Below are 23,713 nucleotides of genomic sequence, written 5' to 3'. Positions count from 1 at the left end.
CCATGATCTCTTCTAAGAACTTTCTAATTATCAGCAGTGCTGCTGTCCGAGTCAATGAAGGCAACACAATTCAGACTGGTGTACTTGAAGTGTATCTAGCTGCAATGAAATGCATTGTGCCTGAAGCAGCTCCATTCATACAGAGAATCTAATAAAGCATCTAGATAACCCCATTATTGTTAAACGTCCCTGTCCTCGGCTCCTGCTGAAATCTAAAATCCAATTCAATATTTACTGTAACACACATAATATAGTTTTCCTGAACCTGCTGTCATAACCTCCGTGACAGATCGATAATTGTGGGATGCTCCCTCGTTCCAGGAGCATATCACACTCTTTTTCGATATCCCCAAGATAAATAATACTGAAAACATGAAAATCAAGCTTGAACATGACAGTTGGCAAGACCCAGGAAGCGTGCTGAATTTAATCAGAGCTTCCTAATGTTAAGATGGATGCCCAAAGCATATCTTTTGAAAATATTATTTCCAAGAAATAAACTGTGCACATATGCCTGTCCTTCCCAAGGATGATTTACCGCCAATTGTTCTTTGTGGTCTTTCATGTTACATGCTTGATCTCATCTAAGCTCTTTCTAAAGCACTGTGATGCTGTTGCCTCAGTTTACATTTAAAAAAGACAATAATAAGCCGAATCAGCCCAACTGTAATCCTTTCAGTGATGAGTTCTCAGACCGATCACTTTAGCTGGCCCTTCCTAAGGACTCTCCTTCTGCACAGTTACTTGGGTTTTCAATTCCTGTCCAGTATTTTTGAGTGCCTTGACGTTATTACTGCCATATTAAAATGTATTTCAAATGGCTTCTGCTTCTCATTATGCAAAGTATAGCCAGGTAGGAACTGCACTGTAAACGTTTTCTCAGTCTACAACGTAAACATTGGTGATCGCTGTATCCTTAAGGTTTAAGGATAACTCCTGTACCTCTTGCTCTCTTTTGCAGCTGGCATTGAGTGGCCAAGCAGCTTCTCGTAAGTACACCCTTCTTCCTCTACTTACCAGTAGGTCACTCTCTCTCTCTGGCTCACCATTTGATTAGAATGCTGTCTATCTTTCCGATAGCAGAAGGTGACAGCGCGCCTAGAGTGTCCCCTGGCAGTTCTAATGCAGTCTCCCCTGGGAGGAAGTCACCACATCCCAAATCGCCTTCTGATCGCAAACCCTCTTCATCAACCGACAAAAAAGTGGTAAGTGTTGCTTTCATCACTATCTGCACATTGTTTTGTGCAAGTGTTTCAGATATACATGTGAGGCTGTGTGCATGCCTGCTATTTCATCCTGTGTTATTGGGATCAGTTCGCAAGATAATTTTTGTCTGAAAACCCCACACAGAAACCACTTGGATATCGGGATTCAGGTTACTACTGGGAGGTGAATCGCAATGAAGTCGACGTTAAAAAGAGAATCGGCACTGGCTCCTTTGGCACAGTCTTCAAAGGCAAATGGCATGGGGACGTGGCAGTGAAGATTCTGAAGGTCACCAATCCCACAGCTGAGCAGATCCAGGCCTTCAAAAATGAGATGCAAGTCTTGAGGTAATTCTGCGACTGACTTTCAGAATGAACCACCAACACACAGTCTAGCCCTTAACCATCAACATATATCGATACTCATTTACAATTGTATATTATGAGCCTCATTGATTTCATTTAACAAAGCTTTATTTTCATTGAGAAATCTTAAATATCTCTCTCATACCTTATTCTCGAACACCTGCCACCCTCCACCCCTTCGTTCATACGTCATGAAAGCACTTTCCTATAGCAGAAGTGACATCCATGCCTGCCACAGCACCAAAAAGTGAAGTATGTGGGTCAGACCCCATGCGGGGTGCCAGAGTGCAGACAGGGTCTACAGGGCCCAACTCTGGTAGTTGAGGTTGTTTGCCACTGGTGTTGTAGGGTCCATGCTACTATAGCTCTATTTTTGGACCACATTCACTCTTTCCACACTTGACTCCTAGGGTTGCAATGGCGGGCAGCCAAAGCCTTCTCACGAAGGTCGTATAAGGGACTCAAAACTCAACCGTCAACCAACAGGCACAGTATCCAGCGCAGTGCTTATCTTCTTGTTACAGGAAAGTATTTTACTCAAACAGTAAAACAAAACACTATCCACTACAACAAAGGTGGTTCAGGTACAGGGCTGTATGCTCATACTCTTTACATCTCTCTCTCCCTCTCTCCCTCTCCCTCTCCCTCTCCCTCTCTCCCCCTCTCCCCCTCTCCCCCTCCCCCCCTCTCTCTCCCCCTCTCTCCCCCTCTCTCCCTCTCTCTCCCCCTCTCTCCCTCTCTCTCCCTCTCTCTCCCTCTCTCCCTCTCTCCCCCTCTCTCCCTCTCTCCCTCTCTATGGGTAACTCGGGCAAAGATACAGAGAATATGCATACATTATACACAGATGCCAATTACTATAAGTTATAGCGGATATTTAGTTCATTGGTGAGGTAAGTAGTCTTTAGATCCGGTATTATTTATATCGACAAAGTTTAGCATTCATACTGGCAGATTTCTCTGTCCACATATTAGACCCAGTCTCTCAGTTTGTGTGGGTGCAGCCCTTCGTTACCTGCTGAAACAGCATGGCCAGTCAGCCATGTGCGTTGGGCTGTCTGAAGATTTGCACCCTCAGACTTCTCTGTCTGTGACAGGGGACTGCGGACTGTGGCATCGTGCATCTCCGGACCACTGGGATTGAATATTGCTCTTGGCTCGCTCGCTGGCAGTCGCTGGCCTCTGAGCTGATGTATTTGTGCATTCGTGTTTGCGGCCGAGTCAGAGGAATGCTCTTTTTCAGCAGTTGTGGCTTCTGTGGCGATGCAGTAGCTCCTCATTGATGGGCACTTCTATTGGCAGCAGCAACATCAATGAGGCGATAATGGTTGAAAAGTAAGCGACCACCATTCTCCTGTATTCCTTGCTCACTTTGCCACTGGAATCAAGCTTGCCTGGTTGATGAGGGTTGTTAGCCCGAAACTGGCCCCAGGATGCTTGTTTCCTGTTCAGAGAAGACCTGGCTTGGCAGTTCGGGCTGGACTGTTCCCATGAGGCACAGGGTCAAGACTGATTTGAATTTAGCTGGGTCTGAATTGAGGTGGCAAAGTGAGCTAAAGAAGGCTACCAGGCAACCGGACTGTGTGGGTTTCTCACCTGGCTTTGGTTTAGGGCGTACACCTCAGTGGTGCCCGGCCTGTTGCACAACGCTGCCAGAGCTGGGTCCAGGCAAAACGCTTGAGGAAGCCCGGGTTTTGGGAGGAAGCCCGGGTTTTGGATTCTAATCTTTTAAATGGTAAGACTACGGCTGTTTTTAAATGTCTACTACTCAATGCCCGCTCCTTGGTCAAACACAGTGTCGAGTGTGCATCACTTATTGAGGATAATAATATTAAAATAGCTTTTATTACGGAAACTTGGCTGGACGAGGCTTCGGGACCTGATTTAGTGTTGGCCACGCCTCCTGGTTTTTCCTGCTATACAGTAAACAGACCCTCTAAGAAAGGGGGGGTCTGGCGGTGATCTATGATAGTTCCATCAAAGCCACTTTCGATAAAACCATCCACTCATGCTTTGAAGCCCTGTCCTTTGTCTTCACCCTCCATTATGGCGATACTTTTAGGGGTGTTTTAATTTACAGACCTCCCGGTCTTAGGAGCCCTTTTCTTACAGAGGTGGGAGCCCTGCTTGAGGACGGTCTGTCCAGGGAGTCTTTTACCTATTTAGGTGATTTTAATTTTCATCTGGAATTGGATGGGGACAGAGACACTTGCAAACTGCTTGATCTTATGGGTAGTTTGGAGTTTAAACAACTGGTGCAGGCTCCCACTCATCAGGCTGGACACACTCTGGATGGGATCTTTTCTAACTCCACACAGATTTCTGTTACCGACATCTTTCCCCTGGCCTGGTCTGATCATTATGCAGTCAGGTTTGAGGTGAGAGGTGGAAAAGATCGGGGTAAAACCTCCATGAGGGGGGAGCCTAAGGAAATTAGATCCTGGAATAAGGTTGTGGGAAATGATCTTAGGGATTTTTTACTCTCCACACAGCAGCCCCTCCCCTTAGATGTGGAAGAAGCCGTATCGGTATATACATCCTGGCTAGAGGAGGTGTGCCTCACTCTGGCTCCTAAAAAAATCATCATTCCGAAAAGGTTAAAACCCACAGCCCCCTGGTATTCCTCAGCTTTGAAGTCACAAAAACTAATTTGTAAACAGCTGGAACGGGCTTGGAGGAAGGATTATCATCCTTCTGCTAAAGATACCTATAAACAAAGTATCCAGAGCTATAAACTTTTATTGCTGGAAACTAAGAAAGAGTTTTTCACACATCAGATTAAGCTGGCGATTAATTCCACTAAGGAGCTTTATAACATAGTCACCAGACTCGCGCACCCACCCCCTGTCCCTTTAACACCGACTAGAGATTTCTGTGAGGAAATTGCCATTTCTTTTCAGAATAAAGTAGCTAAAAATTTTGAAACCTTTAAAAACCCAGTTAATACCACGCCAGGCTCAACGGCTTGTCTGGAGCTCATGTCCACTTTGGACATTTTTCCTCCTATAACATATGATGAGACCCTTAACCTTTTGGTTACTGCTAAATCTGGGTCTCCTTATGACCCTTGCCCTGTGGCAATAATTAAATTGGCTCCTGAACCCATAGCCTTGATACTGACTAACATCTATAATGCTATGTCTACTCTTGGCCACTTTCCTAAGCATTGGAAAACAGCCTCGGTGCTTCCTCTGCTTAAGAAACCTAATTTGGATATGAATGACCCAAACAATTTTCGCCCCATCTCGCGTCTTCCCCTTCCGGCTAAACTGGTGGAAAAACACTTGAATAACAAATTGAGTACCTTTTTGCGCGATACCAATGCCTTGGATCCCACCCAGTTTGGCTTTAGAGAAGGACACAGCACCGAGACTGCGCTCCTCAAATCAACGGATGAAATCAGGACAGGCTTGGATAAAGGTGGCAAGGCCGTACTGATCCTGCTCGATCTTTCCGCGGCCTTTGACACGGTCCATCACGGAGTTCTGATGGGCCGGTTGTCGGCCTGCGGAATACGGAAGAAAGCCTGGTCGCTTTTAGAGTCTTTTCTCTCCGATAGACGCCAGTCAGTGGCTCTGGGTGAGTTCGTCTCGAACCCCTTCACACTCCCCTGTGGGGTCCCACAAGGTTCTTCCCTTAGCCCTACCCTTTTTAATGTTTATGTATCCCCTCTGGCCCCGTTGATTGAATCGTTCGGCTTTTGTCTGACATCTTACGCCGACGACACTCAAATCGTAATCTCCATGCTTCCTGGCCAGGAGAGGGCATCAGGGGAAAGACTACATGAATGTATGGGGGCGGTGGGTGAGTGGATGTCACAAAATTGTCTTAAGCTGAATGCAAGCAAGACGGAAGTGATGCTTTTTGGCAACAATGCCAATATCTGGTCCCCTAGTTGGTGGCCGGATTCCATGGGTACTCTTCCAGTACCCTCGAGAAAAGTAAAAAATCTGGGTGTAGTTTTGGACGATTGCCTTTCCATGCAAGCTCAGGTGAATGCGGTGGTCTCCTCCACCTCGTACATTCTCAGGAACCTGAGGAAAGTGCTTCCGCTTCTACCCATAGAATGTAAATCCAACGTAGTCACAGCGTTGATCTTGTCTCGCCTGGACTATTGCAATAGTCTCTATATGAATACGCAGGAAGGTAACCTTTATAAACTCCAGTTGCTCCAGAACTCAGCAGCAAGGCTGCTCACAGGAACGTCTAGGTCTTCCTCTATTTCTGACGCCATAAGGAAACTTCATTGGCTACCTGTGAAAAAGCGCATTTTATTCAAAGCTCTTTGTTTAGTTTTCCGCGCTCTGCATGATTCAGGCTCTCTGCATCTAAGACAACAATTTCGCTGGTATGTTCCAGTAAGATCATTGCGCTCTCAGGGAGCAAAGCTTATCATCCTTCCCATCATAAGAAAAGCTAGATGGGGTGGGAGAAGTTTTGTGGCAGGAGCGGCCAGGGCCTGGAATCAGCTTCCTTTTGAGTTGAGGAACTCCAAGGATCTTCTTTCCTTTAGGAAAGCGCTCAAAACCTGGTTGTTTTGACTCTAATGTAGCAAGCGTTGGGAGAGCTTCAGCAAGCGCCGGGACACCCTAGGGTAGCTGCGCGCTATATAAGTTCTAATAACATTAACATTAACATGATGGATTCAACCCAGATCTGTGACTGGGGGTGAGTGTTTGAAAAGTTTCAGCACTCCGTCTTTGTGTTTCCATCTTCGCCTAAGTCATAACTTGTAGAAATTCTTCCTTCTCCAGCATCCCTTTTATAACGTTGGGATGTTCCTTGGCACCATCTAATTTTGTGCCATTGCCAGGGCCCTGTGCTTGTTCCTCTTGCTCCATTGCTGATATAGAAGCTGACCCCAGCGCCGCTTTCACCACCACCGCCTCCTCACGATTTTCTCTTGGCCCCAGTCAAGACACTGCAGTACAGGAGAGAGGCTGAGAGACTAATAGGAGGAGGAATACAGGGATGAATGTGCTGATGCCCGCCAGTGTTAATAGCACACCATGCAAGAAATATTTGGCATGGACTCCGATCCCCTGCTTGTTTGAAGAGCATCAGGACGCAGATGACAGCGATATTCTATCCCTGCCACCACTCACCTCATCTGAAGCGGCCCACTATCTAGAAGAATGCTAGTGGGCTGGATACATCACCATATATTGGTGATGTATCCAATATGCCAAGACCTGCTTCCATGCAATCTTTCAGAAGGCAGCCAAATTGCGTCACCTACCACAGTCTTGACGTTGAACAGAACAGCGGCACTAGGTGTTATAGGTCAGCACCTGAAAACCCAGCATTTCTTTTGTTCCATCCTGCGCTGCATGGTCTTGTGGTACAAGCTTCCTCCTGTACAAAACTCCATCCGGGATCCTTTCTACCACCCAACATAGTCCACAAAACTGAAAATAGTGGATAAGCAAGTGTTCATTGGGCAGTCTGGCATTGCATTCACTTGTCGCCACATGCCTTCTTATCTTCTGTACCTATGCCTTGTGGGATCTGGCAGTAAAGAATGTTCCAAACCTTCCTGACCATCTGAAGGGTCATTTTGCGAAGTCATCCATGACAGTTATGCTGTGAAAGTGGGTCTGCTACCAGCATATTGGCCAGGGCCATAGGGTCCTCAATACCCCTTCAGTGTCGCACCTAACTGCGCTCTACAGGTTTCTATGTGGATGTTCAGGACACACTGTGCAGCCTTGGAACTCGTTAAGGCTAGGAAGGCAGCGGCACGGGTCTCTGAAGCTTCAATCCCTGGTGGAGGACTTCTGTTAGTTTGAGGTTTTGGGGCCAGTTCATGTTGCACCAGCCTGCACAGACCCCTGTACAACAACAGAATCTTTTTGTGCAACAGTACATGGGCAAAGGCAAGAGAATGGGTTGCCATACTCCGCCATCCTCCTCCTCCGCAGCACCACCTTGCATAGCTTCTTTAGCTTCCCCTTGAAGTAGCATGTGCAGCCTATTGAAGGCCTGGTATCTTTCTTGTCACAGGCCTTGGGGGCCATACTATCAGACCGATGTGTCCTTCAGATTGTAGAATGGAAGTATATTCTACCCTTCCTGCAGCTCCGCACCCATCCCCAATGCACAACCTCAACAGTCCCTTCTGTCATAGGATCATAGGCGAATACTTCATGTGGAGGTGGCAGGAGGAATAGGGTGTGAAACGCCACACGAGTGATGTAAAGGCCGCACTAAAGTAGTAATCGTACCAGTGTATGGCATATATGGAACTAAAGAGGACAGTACCTGCACCAATGGTTTCTCAGGATGATTTGTTTCAACTGCAGTTTTACCCCTGCTTACTGCTCCCTGCGCAGTCGCATCCTCATCTCCTTGCATCATTGTGGTTTACCCAGCCACTGAGTGACCCTCGGGCTCCTTCAGCTTCACATTGGGCTTTGTCACACCTTTGGGCTTCTTGGACTCCTTACACTCTGCTCCCCGCAAGCCAGTTCCTGCAAGGGTGCCAGTAGATTCTGGACCCCAGCAGCGCTTCTGGTCCCTCCACTTTGTCTTGTGGGAGTATTTGTTAGTGGAGATTTGTGGAAAGGATTTCTTGACAGCAGAGGTTTTTCTTCCCAAATGTTTGTATCTTGACATGGAGAGTCATAGCTTATCTCGGAGGCCGATTTTGCTTGTCTGGTTGAGAGCAACAGCTTTCCAAAATGCTTGGCTTAATGTGCAAAACAGAGTGTTTAGAATTTGACTCATTCGTTGACAGCTGCCAGTTGAGTACCTTCTATTCAGTATTGACTTTGACAAGTTGTTTCAGGCTGAGAATGGGGCACGCTGCGTCTGTATTTTCTCAGTGCTTCATTGCTTTCCAACTAGGTTTTCACCACAAAAGTTTTCCCTGGATGGTAAGTAGCTACCTTAACCACACTCTATGCTTTCTGTAGGCTCTAGGTATTCTGTTACCTGTATTTTAAAGTTTGACATCATGTTCAAAAGCATGTGCTCCTTTAGACTGAACCATGCTTAAGAAAATGAAATCATTTGCTGCCAGCCTCACATTATTTCAGGTGCTTTGTAATGGCCCAACACGCTTGACAGACGGTGGATCATAGGAATAAGGACAAGAGTGAGAACATGTTACTAAACATAGTAACTTTTGCTAGGGTCCGGTCCTGTTGCACATTCTTTCATACAAGCCTCTTAGAATCCCTACCTTTTGAGTGTATTTACAACTGCATATGAAGACCCCAGGAGGGAAGATTGCCAAATTTGGAGGGCATGCTGTGGGGGACAGGGGAACGTGCACTTGCATTTTGTGCTGTTATAGTTGGCGAAACATACCAGTAACTTAAGAGTAAGGAGGATATGAAGGTGAGTTACTTGAAGTGTCTGGAAAACTTGGTAATAATCTTGTTATCTTCCTGTTGCTTCTCGCTTGCTTTAAGTAGTTTCAGCATAGTTCTTGTTCCCAAAGAACAGTTAGTCTTTTTATCAATGGGACCCTTGGATGTTAGCTGGACAAACATACTGTGTTTTTATTCCCTTATGAGTTACTTTTCTTTACTTGGTTTGTGACAGGAAGACACGTCATGTGAACATCTTGCTGTTCATGGGCTTTATGACAAAGCCCAACTTTGCCATCATCACACAGTGGTGTGAAGGGAGCAGCCTGTACCACCACCTACATGTGAATGAGACACGCTTTGACATGTTTCAACTCATTGATGTTGCGCGGCAAACAGCTCAGGGAATGGAGTAAGTAGCAACTCTTTTATATCTTGTTTCTCTATTCTTGTATTAGATGTGCATTTCAACCTACCTAAAGCCTGTCTGCTGTGTTTCAGTCGTGCTGAGGAGTTCCAGCAGTAGGACACCAAATGTCAGCAATTAATAAGGCTTCCTTCCCAGTTTACCCTTATGAGAGCAGTTGGCGACTTTTCAAGTTCTAGGCCTTACTCTGTGTCATTCACACCCATACCTCTGCACCTTGTATGCACTGGCAAAACTTACTTTGCTCATCTTGCTTGAAAAACATTCATGTATAGTATTCCCTTCCCGACTTGTATCAAACCTTCTATACCTTCCATATGAAAAGTTGTAATTCAATCAGTTCAGTTCAAATAACTTTATTCGATTCATTAGAATCATAAAAGTTTACACAATAAAACATCTAAAAACAATTACAAAATTCACACATATTCCCTTCCATAAATCTTAATAAACCAGCAAAATTAATCAATTTAAAAATCACCAGCTATCCCCTCCTCGGTTTGTCCAGCTGAGTAAAACGAACATTCTTAGTATAATAAATAAAACGTTTCCTGATTATAAATGCATTTCTAATGAAAGTAAGTACTGCACTAGAGATTACAGCGGTAGATAGTGCCCTTAAATAGGCATAGCCCTCTTGATAAGAGCAGGGCCTAATAGCGTTCAATATAGGTTTAGTAAAACGTGCTTTAGGGTATTTATACAGGGACAAGGGGCTAGTCTCTCACACCAGCCGGCCTGTTTAGGATAGGCCACTAAAAAATGCAGTGTTCCCAATCGAAATCTGGTCAACAGAAAACGCGATTGTACATGCGAAGTAAAAGACAAATAAAATTGCTGGGGACCTAATGCCCCATCATCTAACGTTCCCCTGCCCTGGTCAGACATCCTTAATTCAGTGCGGTATGCATGTTTTATAATCATTTTCATATTAGACTCAATAGTATCTGGGTTATTATAACATTCCTCTAGGCCAATCTTATAAAAGTTATCCCTAATATAGCGCAGCCATGGGAGTGACGTTGCATTATCCAGATTCATAAAATCTTTAAGGATACTCCTAGTGAATGTCAAAGTCTCTGAAGACCAGAGTTTCTCTCATAGGATAAGGGGTGTAATGTTTATCCTATCTTTCACGTATTCCAGGCCCACCTCTGAATGACAAAATGAGGTTGAAGTACTATTCGGAATCATTAACAGCCTTTTTAAAAATGTATTCTCTAAAACCTGAATCTGATAACTCTTATGATAACCCCATACTCCGGCCCCAAAAGTAGCTACAGATAAACATTTGGATTTATGTAAAATTATCATTTCTGTAACCGGTTTATGTCCCAATTTACAGGCAAAACGAAACAGCCCCTCTGTTATTCTACTGGTCTGTTGGGCCCTTGTCATAATTAGTTTATCCCAAATCAATTTGTTGTTAAAAACATTACCTAAATAGGTCAAATTGGGCACCTTCTCAATGATTTTTCCATTCACAATGAACTTCCTATTTTTAGTTTTTCCTGGACCACAAACCATAATAAATGATTTACCAAAATTTACTTTGAGGTCCAGTCCTAACATAAAATCAGTGAAGGCGGTCAGGGCCCTTTGTAAACTATTGGCCATCAGGGTCATTATTACCATATCATCGGCATAGGACAACAACTCTTGGAAAATCCAGTTGCTGTTTAGTCAAGAATGACTCTAGACCGTTAATATATACAAGAAATAGGAAGTGGGCCAGGATACAACCCTGGCACACCCCTTCCGTGGAGGCAATGGGCCTGGTCTTCTCACCTCCTGGTCCAAAGCGCACAACCACAGTGGTGGATTCATGTAGCCTGCGTAATAGGGTAATAAGGGGTTCTTCAAAGCCTATTTCCCCCATCATTGTCCATAGCTTCCCCCTACAAACAGTGTCAAATGCAGGCCAGGTGAATGGAGACCCCCCTGGCCTTCATTTACTTTCCCATAATCAGGGACAGATTCAGACACTGTTCATTTGTGCCCATCCCCTTTCTAAAACCATATTGGGTATCGGATATTAATCCAGAGGCATTCACCCATGACTCCAAACGTGCTAGAATCACCCTCCCATAACCTCACATGTGGCATCTATTAAGGAAATTGGCCGGAAACATGTGGGGTCATTCCTATTTCCTTTTTTAAAAATAGGTACCACAACAGCTTCCTTCCATGAAGATGGGATTAGACCGAGTATTGCCGCCTTAAAAACATTCGACAGCAAGGGTGCCCACAGGTGAAGATTACTTTTGATCAAATGTAAGGGTACCCCATCTGGACCGGGCGCTTTCAGAGATGTACCCTTTTGTATTGCATCTTCCACCTCACTCACGGAAATACTTTGGCTTAATTCATGAGCAGTTTTAAAATTAATAACTGTCTCATCCCTTTGCTCTTGTATTGTTATTCCCCATGGATTAAATATTTTTAAGAAATGGGCTTCCCAAACCTCGCCTGTTATGGTCGAATCGATGGCCCTTGCATCATTAGAAAAAAGCGGATGATTTATTATCTCCCAAAAGCTCTTAGAGTCCTTGAGGGAGCTAGCTTTCTCTCATGCTGTACTTTTTAATTCATTTTTCCTACTGATAATAGCTTGTTTATAAGACTGTGTCGTTATTTTTATCTCAGCCTTATTTCGGGGGGCTACTTGCAGAGCTTTCCTAAGATTTCTTTGCGCCCTGAAACACTCTGCATTAAACCACCTAATTTCGAGGGTATCCCTTTTCCTAATTGACTTATTTAGTTTTTTAGCCACATCGGCACAGATACATTCAAAGGACTGTATTACTATGTCAGGGGGGAGTCGATAGTTCGGCAGGTCATACATTTAACTACATTTTCTTTAACAATAGCCTCCTCAAATTGCTTTGGATCCACTAGATTCCATTTAAGCTGCACTCCTTGATTATGATTATATCGGACAAGCATCCCCCATAGCTTTCTGTGCTGTAACATTCATGGAGAGAATCAGAGGATTATGGTCACTTACAGGGTTTGTTTCAACTGCGAAATCATCAGCCAACCATGTATATTTACTAGTAATTAGTATAAAATCAATTGTGCTCACACTGACTCCCCCCTGATAAGTTGGAAACTCTAGTGAGGGATTATTAACTAGGGTGTTTGCCATACAAAGATCATTCACCAGTATAATAGTATTCAGGGCATCACCCTGCGGTGTATGCTTAAAATGCGGGACAGAGTGATTTTCTAGATCAGCTACTCAACATACTCTGTGTGAGATATATGGGCAGACGGTGCAATTAAAATCTCCCGCCCATATTATACACAGTGGTTGGAATTTCGCGGCAACATTATCGATCTCCTCTTTTAGTTTATTAATTACCTCAGTATTATTTGGGTCAAAGATGTTGTAATACCAATTAATTAATAAAATGATGGTATCGGTTAGATTAAAAATTAATATAAGCTGGTACCAATGGGAATCTATTATACTCTCCGTCTTAATTGAGTCGTACATTAGCGAAATAAACGTCACTAGACCTCCCTTGGCTCTCCCTGCAGCTGACTGATTTGTGTGTGTATTTAATGAGCGATATCCATCTAAAGTAACGTCAACTCGGCTCCAAGTCTCCTGGAGACAAATAATGTCAAATACTTCAAATATTGTAGCCAAACCTCATCTGTGTTCCAAGATATAAGGGCCGTACATTGGTGTGCTGGGTCCTAGGTGCTTTGTGGACAACATCATTAACATTCTGTGCCCTGCATGCCTCATCGACAATATCATTAAAAGTTGGATCATCTATTTCAATATTTGATCCCGATCCTATAGCTTCTCTGTGGTCATGATTCGAATGCCCAGGTAATATAGGCTAATATTATTGCTATTTAAAGGCAGTGTAGCCACTATACCACCCAATTCCTCAATATCAATCTCCGAGACGTTAACCGGGACAACAGTATCCCCAATATTGTTTTGAACTGAGGTAAGTCAAACTATGTCTGCAAGATTACTTGGTGTCTCATAACGGTTAGAATGAAACCAGGATGGGAGAGGGGGAGGCTGTATTTGCCTTAATTCAATCAGTTGCATCTCTTTAGACATTTAGTGCAAGGAACATGTCCACTCTGCCTCAGAGTAATCTGTTTTGTCAATATTGATGTACTTATCCCTCTTTTTTGTAACTATTCCTCATAGGCATCACTATTCTGTCGCTATGAGTAATAAAGATATCATGCAAAACATTGAACTGTTCATGTATTCAGAGTTTTATTTGCAAGCCACTTCAGGCAGTAGAAAATGTTACTTGGAGGCCATAAACAGCAAAGTAAGAAAACCCATAAGAGTTAAAAGTATAACATTAAGAAAGTTAAAATACCACATTTTTGGGTGACACCTATCTCAGTTGCTTTAAAGATTAAATGCCCTTTACCATGTTTTAATAATAATTGTTGCTGACACAAAGTGTTTTAACTGGATTTTAATTCTCAAAGCAATTATTTCACCAATCTCTGTAATGAGCAAATACTGTTTTACTGTGCCTCATCGGTCCAGAGAAGCAGGAAATGTTTAGGAATGCCTTGCAGATCATTTTCTAAAAAAGGTGCACAATCTGATCCATTAAAGGTTACTTCAGTGTGTTAGGTGGAATACAGAAAATGTTCAGTTCAGTTCAGAGCTGTCAATGAAGGGAAGGTCCTGGCCCACTATTCTCTGCCCCACAAAATGCAGTGATTAGTTGAAAGCGTGGTGGAAGAGATCACTTTTTCAGGCCTGTCTTGAAAAGTTTTTCGTTTGGTTCAGCTCTGTTGCCTGGGTTCGAGGAGTTCTATTGTTTGGGTCCCTGGATTCCTTACCATGTTTATTTAGTCGCAAGGCACATTAAACTGTAAGGTTTGTCATTGGCCAATGCTGTGTGCTGTTGGGCACGTATTAGATGTCCACTTTCTGCAGGGATCGTGTAGCTCTACCATAGTTTTTCCTGTGTATGCCACAAAAGAACTGTGAACTTTATTCTCGCTTCTACTGGGACCCAGTAAAGTGCTTTCCTGGCAGGTTTTAAGTGGTTGTATCACCACAGGTTGAGACCTATTTGCCATCTTGATTCTCTTAGGCCTTTCGATCAACCTCCTTGTGAGCACAATATAAGCGATGCCATAAATGTCTCTGTGTGGCATCGGAAGGGCTCTAGTTAGCTCAGTTTTGTGAGTGCTTTATCATACAATTAGTGAAAGCTCTAAATTGATGCTCTTGATCACTGCACTGACCTACAGATCAATGGATAGTTCAAACTTGTATGAGGCCCCCTTTTTTAAATAACTTTCTGATTTCTTTAAGGTGATTCACCTAGATCGGTTGGCCGCATGAATGGCAATGTGGTGTTGACTCTTGTCTTCGAGTTATAGTAAGATGTCTGTTTTGCCGTCTTTAAGGTGAAGGAAGCTCTCTTACAGCCATAGAAATACACAGTTCAGGCACTTGGAGATATGAACCTCATTCAGTGGCCTGTTGACTAGCTGTTAGTGGATTTGAGTGCAGTAAGGGTACATTTGGAGGGTTGCCCATTACTTCTTTAAAGGCATTGCCAATGTCCATGTGTAAGACACAAAAGAGATGGCTCCTGATGGAACTTCACATAGACTCAGAAGTGATAATCCCACTGATCCAATTCCAATTCCAATTCACTGGATCTGGTTGGTGAAAATGGTACAAATTTAAAACAAAGTGAAAGCAATTACTCGGCACATTCCTTGAGTCTGCTCAGCCAGTTCGTCAGTATATTATGGTCCACTATGTCAAGTACTGTTTTTCCAACAAGTACTACAGCAGCCGTTTCTTTTTCAGTGCCCCTTGCTTACATGAACAGAGATTGGTGGTCAAGAAGGAAAAGGCTTAGTGTGATGTATTTACGTTGCTGTTTTGCATCCTCCCTTTCCATGATCTTGCAGAGGTACATTTGGTTGGAGATTAGCTGGTAGGTGACCAAGCCTATCATGTCAGCACCCATTTTTGTTAGCAGAGATATGATGGTGGTGTGTTTGAAGAAGTCTGTTTCTACTGTGAAAAAGTAGGAGTTGATCATGGCTTTGACATCTACCTGAAGAGAGAGCAGAAATTGTTTATGAAGTGCTGCTGAGCATTGTTCAAATGGAAAGATTGAAGCTTTTGTTCCTTGGACCAACATTGATACTTCCTTTTTGTCATCGGGTGAAAAGAGGTTATGGAAAACTGAATTAAAGGTAGGTGGTGCAAGATCATGAGGTTATGGTTCAGAGTTGCTTAATAAAGTTGGGAGATTTTGATAATTTGAGAATTCAAAGACAGTGAGGTCTTCACAGTGCTGCCATGTCAAGGTGTGTTTCTTTAAGGCTTCCAAATTGTTTATATCCTGGTACATTCTAAATAAACTCCTAGTTTGATGTGTGGCCTAATGATTTTAAGGCATAGTTGACCTTTTTGTTTTTTTAAATTACTTTGAGATAGTTCTAGTTTATTAACACTCACCTATGTCTTTGTTAACCCATTTGTTGATTTGATTTTCTGCTGTATCTAGGGTGGATACATACTATGGTAGAAATTTTGCAACCAGCCTTAGAGGTCAAAAATATTTGAGGGGGTTTTCTTAGTTGAGATGTAGGTTGCTTTAAACTCCTCAACGCTTATGTTTTTGAAATGCCTGCATGTCATTGGGTGTAAGGTCTTATAATTGCAGGGTTTGATTGAGTTAGTAGGTTCAACACCTTGAGGGAAAAGTGAGTGATCAAACCATGATGGCAGATTAAGGAGAGGCGATGTGGCCTAACAGTTAAAGCTGACAACTGGAAATTTGGCACCCGGTTTGAGTCTTGGTGACTTCTCAACATCCTGCGATTCCGGACAAATCACTTAATGGCCTTGTGCCTTAAAAAATATATATATTTTTATGAATTTTCAGAGAAACCGGTTTACGTACGGCCCAGATTTTGACAGAATTCATTTCTAAGACTACGCTAAGATATAAACAGTTTATATTTGGACATGGGACTAACACGTGCATACATAAGAGCATGTGACATCTGAACACAAAGGCAGGAAGGTGCAAGAAGCATCAGCATTCTTAAATGGTTTGAGTTTTTGTTATTTAATCTCTGAACCTTCGTAGAATTCTTTCCTCACACAAACACAGGTCAGGAGATTGCTACTGTACACTGAAGGCTTCTTAAAAGACACCATTGGTTCCCAACCTTTGCGCTTGGTGCACAGCGCCCCTGGCTAGTTTTTATGGCGCACTGGGGTGCTGTGGCGCACATGGAGCAACTGATATTGGGGCATTACAGGGAGTGCCAATGGACTGCTTACCTTTAGTGCAACCTCACCCTCTATATGACAGTCTTCTATTTTTTATGGAAGGTGGGCATAATCGTGACGCAGAGGACCTAATTTCACCAAAAACCAAGATGGGGGAATTTTTGTACTCGTGTGCACATCAGGCATCCCACCTTAGGGGTGGTACTAGCCTGTGGGTAAACAAACCTCCTGACTAGTTAATTTTCCAGCCTGTACTGATGCCAAATGGACTCAGGGCCTGGGGTTGGCATTTCCTCTGTTTGGGGGAGCCTTGGGTCGCATATCAAAGGTGGCTGATACCTTTGAAACCTTCTGCCATGATATGCTTATTTACTAGCTTCCTGGAGAAGAAGGTGTAAGCACCTCCCTTCAGAGCAGGCATTGTTTCTGACCTCTGAGAGCGTTGCTCTCACCTCCCAGGGGGTCAGAAACACGCCTGTGGCAGCAGGCTAGACTGGACCAGTCAGTCAGCACACTAGAGGGCTAGTGGTGTTCAGGGGTACCTTTAAGGTACCCTCTGGGTGCACGTATTAAGAAATCCATCACTGGAATCCGTGTGGGACTATTAATACGAGGTGTTTGATATCATAGGTATGCCATATACCATAGGTTTATGCCATAGTTTTCAGTGAAGCCATTATGTAGCTGGGAAACTCGTTTTGACCAGTGCCCAGTACATACCTTAAGATAGCTTCCCTGTTCACTTGTAATGTCTAGTAATGGAACTAAACATTGCAGGGGCATATCTGCTCATGCAGATATGTCCTCACATGTAATATAATGTACCCTGCCTTAGGGCAGTAAAGCCTGCTGTAGGGGACACATACAAATATTACATGCAGTGTTTGGGGACATGGCACACAGGTGTGGGACATGTCGTGTTTTCACTTTTTAGAGTACCTTGTCTTGCAGCCTGCAGTGGCAGTCTGTATGAGTTTGGTGCTGGGTCCCTTAGAGTGGCACAAGATATACTGCAGCTCTTAGGGACCCTCCCTAGTTATTATGCCATAGGTACAAGGGGGGGCACTTACTAGGGACATTACAGAGGTGCTAAGCGACTGGTCAATTGGGGGGAGCTACTGACCCGTTGTCTTGTTTTGGGAAAGAACACTGGCACTAGGGACCTGGTTAGAAGGAACCCAGTGCACTTCTGTCAAAGATGCAACAAATACCAGGCAAAAAGTGGGGGGACTACTGCAACATAAAACCTAGCTTCCTACAATATAAAAATAAAATATAGATATAGCTATGGATATTTATTTTAAAAAGTTAAAAAAAACAACACACCGTAAAGCCAGTTATCTGTATTTTAAACTAAACGACAGAGTGAAGGCTTGATAAGTAAAGTCCACAGAGTAAAGGCATGCAGACTAAAGGTCTGCAGGCGAACGTCTGATATTCGATCCCAACTGATGATATAAAGATTTCACTGAATAGCCATCCTGCTTCCACCAATTCCTTTGTTTTATTAGCTATGTTTTGACAGCAAAAGACACGCTTCACAATAATTTTGACCACTTCAAGCTTCTCCTAGAAACACTGGCCATACTCCTGAAAAATCTTTTATATTCTTTGTCAGACATAGAAATATTGATTTTTGTGAACCTTATTTCTACCATTATCAGCATCCCTCTGTAGATGTTTAAAGGGCCATTGGTGGTAATGTTGGTTAAGAAAATAGATGCAGTTTTTTGCTTCTTTTTTCTGACTCCATTTGTGCTAAGGCTGTAGAGCACTTTGCCCCCCCCCCCTTCCCAACCCGCTTAGAAGTCCGCTTGAGCCGAGGTCAAAGAACAGCAACTGTTGTGGTTCTGATGTTTTCATGGTAGCCTTGGTGATCTGTGTTGACGACTTCTGCTCTTCCCCCAGTGGGTCAGATGAAGATATATGTCTGCATGTGCAGGTCCCCTATATGAGGCTTTGAAGTGGGAACATTTTACTTCTTGCTTGTAATCTGATCATAAAACGATTTACTGTGTGCTGCATCTGTTGACCAGTCGCTTATTCCTCCTGGCTGAATATAAGGAAGTGTCCTGGTCAGACATCTTTGTCAAGGAGCAAGGAGAGGCTACTGGGCATTATGTCGGTTGTGGGTACTGTTCACAGCAGATTTCCAGTGCCATTAATTCTGTTCCACTCTAGTTGGATAATTACATTCCACCGTTAGGCACTTGACTCACCCGGGTTGGTGAAGACAATGAGACGTGGCTTACTCTGGGGGGTGGTGAGGGTTGGAAACTCAGATAAGCATTGACACAGTAAATAACACTAAGTGTACTGCTGGTCCATCCTCTAATATAGCTTTAAAGATTATTAGGCAATTAAAGATGACAATATTATAAACCAGAGGTGCAATCATACCTAAGCCAGTGGTACTCACATCTCAAAGCCAGAGGTGCCAGCATCCCAAAGACGGGCATGCGTGCAACCCAAAGCCAGCTGTCCCAGCATCTCAAACCAGAGGTCCCAGCATCCCAAAGCCAGACAAGCATGCATCCGAGTCTGACATGTGTGCATCCGAAATGCAAGACATAGGTGCATCCAATAGCCAGAGTTCATAGCATCCAAAGCCAGAGGTCCCAAATCTAGACCTTAGTGCATCCCAAAAAGCCAGAGTACCCAGCATTCCAGGGCCAGAGTTCCTCGCATCCCATACCCAGAGGTTCAAGCATCCCAACCCTAGACATGCATGCATCCCAGACATGCGTGCATCCCAGACCCAGACATATGTGCATCTGAAAGCCAGAGTTCCGTGCATCCCAAAGCCAGAGGTCCCAGCAATCCCAAGTCTAGACCATAGTGCATCCCAAAGCCAGACGTGTGCATCCCATACCCAGAAGTCCTAGTATCCCATACCCTGTGATTCTAGCATCCGATAACGTGAGGTTCTTGCATTCCGGGCTCAAATGTTCTAGAATCCCTAAGCTAGCATCCCATACCCAGTGGTTCTAGCATCCCATACCCAGTGGTTCTAGCATGCCAGACCCAAAGGTTCTAGCATGCCAGACCCAAAGGTTCTAGCATCCCTTAGCCAGACGTGCCTGCATCTCTCTCTTTTTTTAAAACAGTTCACATGCCAAGTTCTCGGTTTTTATATAAAAGTGAGCCTGTTTGCCAATTTCATTCAATTAGTGTTCGGATGCTCTCGGAAACCTTCATGAATCGTCGGGTTTTAGCCTTTTTGTAAAAACAATTGAGTGAATAAAATTGAAGTGCCAAACAGAAAAACGAAAAGTATTAGACTTGCTATTTGTCTCGTTCTCTTGTTTTTCGTGTCTGGCTCAGGGCAAAAACTGGACAATTCAACGGGCTTCATTGAGTTTACAATACAATTATTAACAGTTTTTGACAAACCAAATAACAAGTTTGCCACCCAACTAAAATTAAAAAATGTATGCTTGGATTCTGTGAGTTGCCCTTCTCCTTTGCAGTGGACAATCTGAAGTGGTCTGTGTCCAGGAGGGCACAGCTCATCTGGGACCAGCTTCTTAACCGGGTGTTCTCCCAATCTGTGCAGGATATTTCAACATTAGCAGAGGTAGCAGTGTGCCAGTTGGGGTGATGAATTTTATTTGCTCTTATTTCAAGTCAGGCTGCCCGCGGTCTAACCTTTCCTTGGTTGGGAGGTTGGGACACCCCTTCAGGATAGGTGGTACCCACAAAACTAAACTGGTACCCACTAGAACTTTGGAAATAAGTTAATGGTCCCAACACGACTTAAGATTCAAACTATAGTATCTCCTGAGCAGTGATAACTGGAGAGCTGGGTCAGACAGTTCTGAAATCCAAGTGTCCAGCTGTAGCCAAAAGAATTCCAGGGTTTAGAAGGAGGTTAGGGTGGGGGGCTTGGGTTAAATACCAGAACCATAAGGAGTAGAGGACAGGTTTGGGACAGTGCATCCTCATAACAGATAAAGGCAAGAAAGTATTGCAGAGGCACTGTGACCAAGGTCATTGTCCGGATTTCATTTAGTTGGACTACAAGAATCACATCGCTGATTTGAGTCTTTTATGGACTTTATGTTTAAGCTCCGAATAAAGCCTTATGAAATGAAATGAGTCTACAAGTGTTGGTTGCACACTGGGAAGGCCAGCCACTCTTCTAGTTGGTCAGAGTAGCAGGGATTTTACAGAGACCAGTTTGTACCCCCAAGCTGCAAGTATTACAGGTATGAGCAAATGTTCTGTTCTCAGCAGTTATCTGATCGAACACACTAATGTAAAAACTGCACTAGATTTACAGACAGATAGGAGTTCTCGTATACGCTCCAGAATCTGGACACAGGTGGCACCAATAATGTTTTATGGCATTAATGAAGATTGGTATTGGTGAGAGCTAGGGGTACAAGTAGGTAATCTTTCCTTCTGTTTACAGTGAGTATAACTCTCCTCATATCTGTGCTCTTTTACCCCTGATGATAAAACTTCTTTCTTTGTACTTTGCACCCAGCCCTGATGAAAAATCATCCTGACAGTACTTTCTTCATATGCTCTGTTAGTACAAATCTACTTATTGGGTGTCATGACGTGGTTTAGTTATTACAAAACCTAACAAATAATGTATGTATATGGGTTTACCATGATTACGTAACTGCGTATCGTTCTCATCCTCCTCAGTTATCTTCACGCTAAGAACATTATCCATCGGGACCTGAAATCCAACAGTATCCTTTGATGATACGTCACTTATTAGGATTGGGTGAGGAGTGCATGGAAGGGGTGTGTCCCTTCCTTTCTGTACATTGTATAATGTGTCTGCGCCACCGCTATAAAAGACCAGGGTTGGGCCAGATGTAGGGAAATTTGCTTGGAGCTACAGACAGATTTGTCAATGTCCTGATGATTTCTGCGGCACAAATGTGGATGTGTAAAGCAACGCTGTGGGTTATGGATGTCTCCTCCAGAAGTCTGTAAATTCTCTTTTTCTGATAATGATTTCATAGCCTTGGGGACCAGCTTTTGAAGACCACAGTGCACTGGTCTTACATCACAATAAAGCTCCGTTCCTAAGGCTCTATTTGTATTTGGTGACGATCTTTTATATCACTAGTACTATTTTTTATATGCGAGTGCTCAAAAACTTAATTAGCAATTCACTAACTTGCTCTCTATTTGCTTTGGGTACACGTTTGTTAATTCACCTCCCCCCCCCCCCCCCCCCCCATCCCATTATTGTTATATCACTACTTCAGTTAAATGAACATTGAATGTGTTTGTTCTTCCTCCAAACTTTTATTTTTTTATTGCTACTAGGCTAAACTAGTCAATAATCAGTATAAGCACGGTACATTTCTGAATGATATCCTAGAAGACATCCTCACCCTCCAAGCTTCTCTTCAGATGTACTACTTCCACCCTGACATCTTGTGGTCCAACAGACTTTTTCCCCAAAGTAATAATTCAGTTTGATTAGTGAATCTTGGATCCAAACTCAGACAGTAGCTTCTCTCTCTGCGGGCTGCTTAACTTTGTGAGGTACCACACAGAAGTCTCTACCTCCAGATGTGACAGTGGGTTCCTCAGTTCCTGAAACACCCTCTTCATACTCAATGTGCCAATGTAAATAGCATGACACAACAAGATGATGTCTCTAAGACTCTTTTCTTTCACAAGCCTTGTTTCTCTCACTTTTTCTCTTGTATTCATTCTCTTATTCTTTTGCAGTCTCACATGCTCTCATATTCTTTCTCCTATTCGCTTTCTTCTGTATCAGTGTTGCACGATTAGTGTGACATGGTTTCTTTCATAATTTGGATGTACTGCATTGCTGTCTTCTTCAGGATGATGGCCCTTGTGCTCGACTCTGCAGTCTCCAATTCTTTTGCGGTGGCATCTAGAGAATTAAGTGGGAGTTGAGGCCACAGTTCCATTCTTTTCTCTTTAAGTGACCAATATCAGTGAGGGAGCAAACTATCCTATGGCAATTTTTTCCTTAAGGTGTCTGATACGTTTTGTATACTTGTCCTAACTTGGTTTAACTGAAGTTGTCTCTGGTGTTCCCACTGCACCCTCTTTCACCCAATTGTTCATGTCCTCCTTTGGTGTTGAAGATTGCTCTCCCTGACTCGCGCTTCATGTTCTCCCTTACTTGTTAGTGCTTTTGCACCAACTCCCTGTGAGTCTGGAACCAGGCCTTGGCAAAGTGCTGCATAGTGGGTGTCTTGCTTTTGTCATTATTTGAGGGTTTACAGTGGAGAGATTGTCCCTCTTTTTAGTATGGGTTTCCATTCTTCGGCTGGGTTGTAAAGTAACATTTTACACTCATTAAATTAAGAATTGTGCTGAGGTTGATGAAGTTTGAATTTTCCTAGCCTATGTTGGCCACAGACCTTTTGCTGTTTGTTTTGGACCTCAATAATATCTTCCATTTGGAGTATGTGAGTGCCACATCTGCTGATTTAGTAGTCTCAAATTTAGTTGTCGTTAGCTGGTTCTTCAACACTTATTTTTAATATTGAACACTATTATGATAACCAAAAGGCTGGATTTGAAGTCCTTCTTAGCATCAGTGTCTAGCATAGCAGTGTTCATTAAGGGGTGTCCTGTAAGAACAGATGGAATACACACTTAGAAATTAGCCTAATAGTCAGGAGTATGGCGGGGCATGAACCCTGAAACAAGAAAGGAATTCCCTGTAGTTTGAAGGTTTTCAGAGTTTTCTATCAAATGCCCAAACTCACAGACTTTTCACAGTACAAATGTGCTAAAGATAAGGGTGCTGCCAGTTCTTTTGCATAATGACTCACCTGTATTCTTCATTATTCTGTGTAGACATTTTGCCCATGAAACAGCAGATCGAGTTTGTGTTTGAGCTTTGTGAACTGCTGTAGGTGAGGATCAAGGGCCAGAATACCTGGATGCAATTTAATTTGTAAAACCAACCTGTGCACTAATTCGGACAGTTTGCAAAATAAGGAATCCTAGTTGGTCGAAGAGTGAAATCTCCAATGTATATTATTTTGGCAGGTCACAATTTTCAAATCACTACCAAGGGCTACAACCTCAAAGATGATGGCCTGCAGGAGTCAGCAGACCACCATACCTGTGATTGCTTTCCGAAGTGAAAACTTTTTTAAATGTAATGTAGCCCTAAATA

General features: G+C 43.4%; 1 protein-coding gene across 5 annotated transcripts in view; it reads left to right on the top strand.

Moving 5' to 3' along the window:
- ARAF (A-Raf proto-oncogene, serine/threonine kinase) overlaps positions 1 to 23,713 on the top strand; it is a 207,570-nt gene that overhangs the window by 93,813 nt on the left and 90,044 nt on the right. For 3 of the 5 annotated variants that reach the window (XM_085629529.1, XM_085629530.1, XM_085629531.1), the window contains 5 exons: positions 962 to 989; positions 1,081 to 1,205; positions 1,351 to 1,553; positions 9,117 to 9,293; positions 21,235 to 21,281. In XM_085629529.1, the coding sequence (XP_085485655.1) occupies positions 962 to 989; positions 1,081 to 1,205; positions 1,351 to 1,553; positions 9,117 to 9,293; positions 21,235 to 21,281 (580 nt within the window). The remainder of the gene's footprint in view (positions 1 to 961; positions 990 to 1,080; positions 1,206 to 1,350; positions 1,554 to 9,116; positions 9,294 to 21,234; positions 21,282 to 23,713) is intronic. The other 2 variants (XM_085629532.1, XM_085629534.1) reach the window with 1 other exon arrangement.

The sequence above is a fragment of the Triturus cristatus genome, chromosome 10, assembly GCF_964204655.1.
Source record: "Triturus cristatus chromosome 10, aTriCri1.1, whole genome shotgun sequence".
Lineage (NCBI taxonomy): Eukaryota > Metazoa > Chordata > Amphibia > Caudata > Salamandridae > Triturus > Triturus cristatus.
This window is presented reverse-complemented; position numbering and strand designations above follow the sequence as displayed.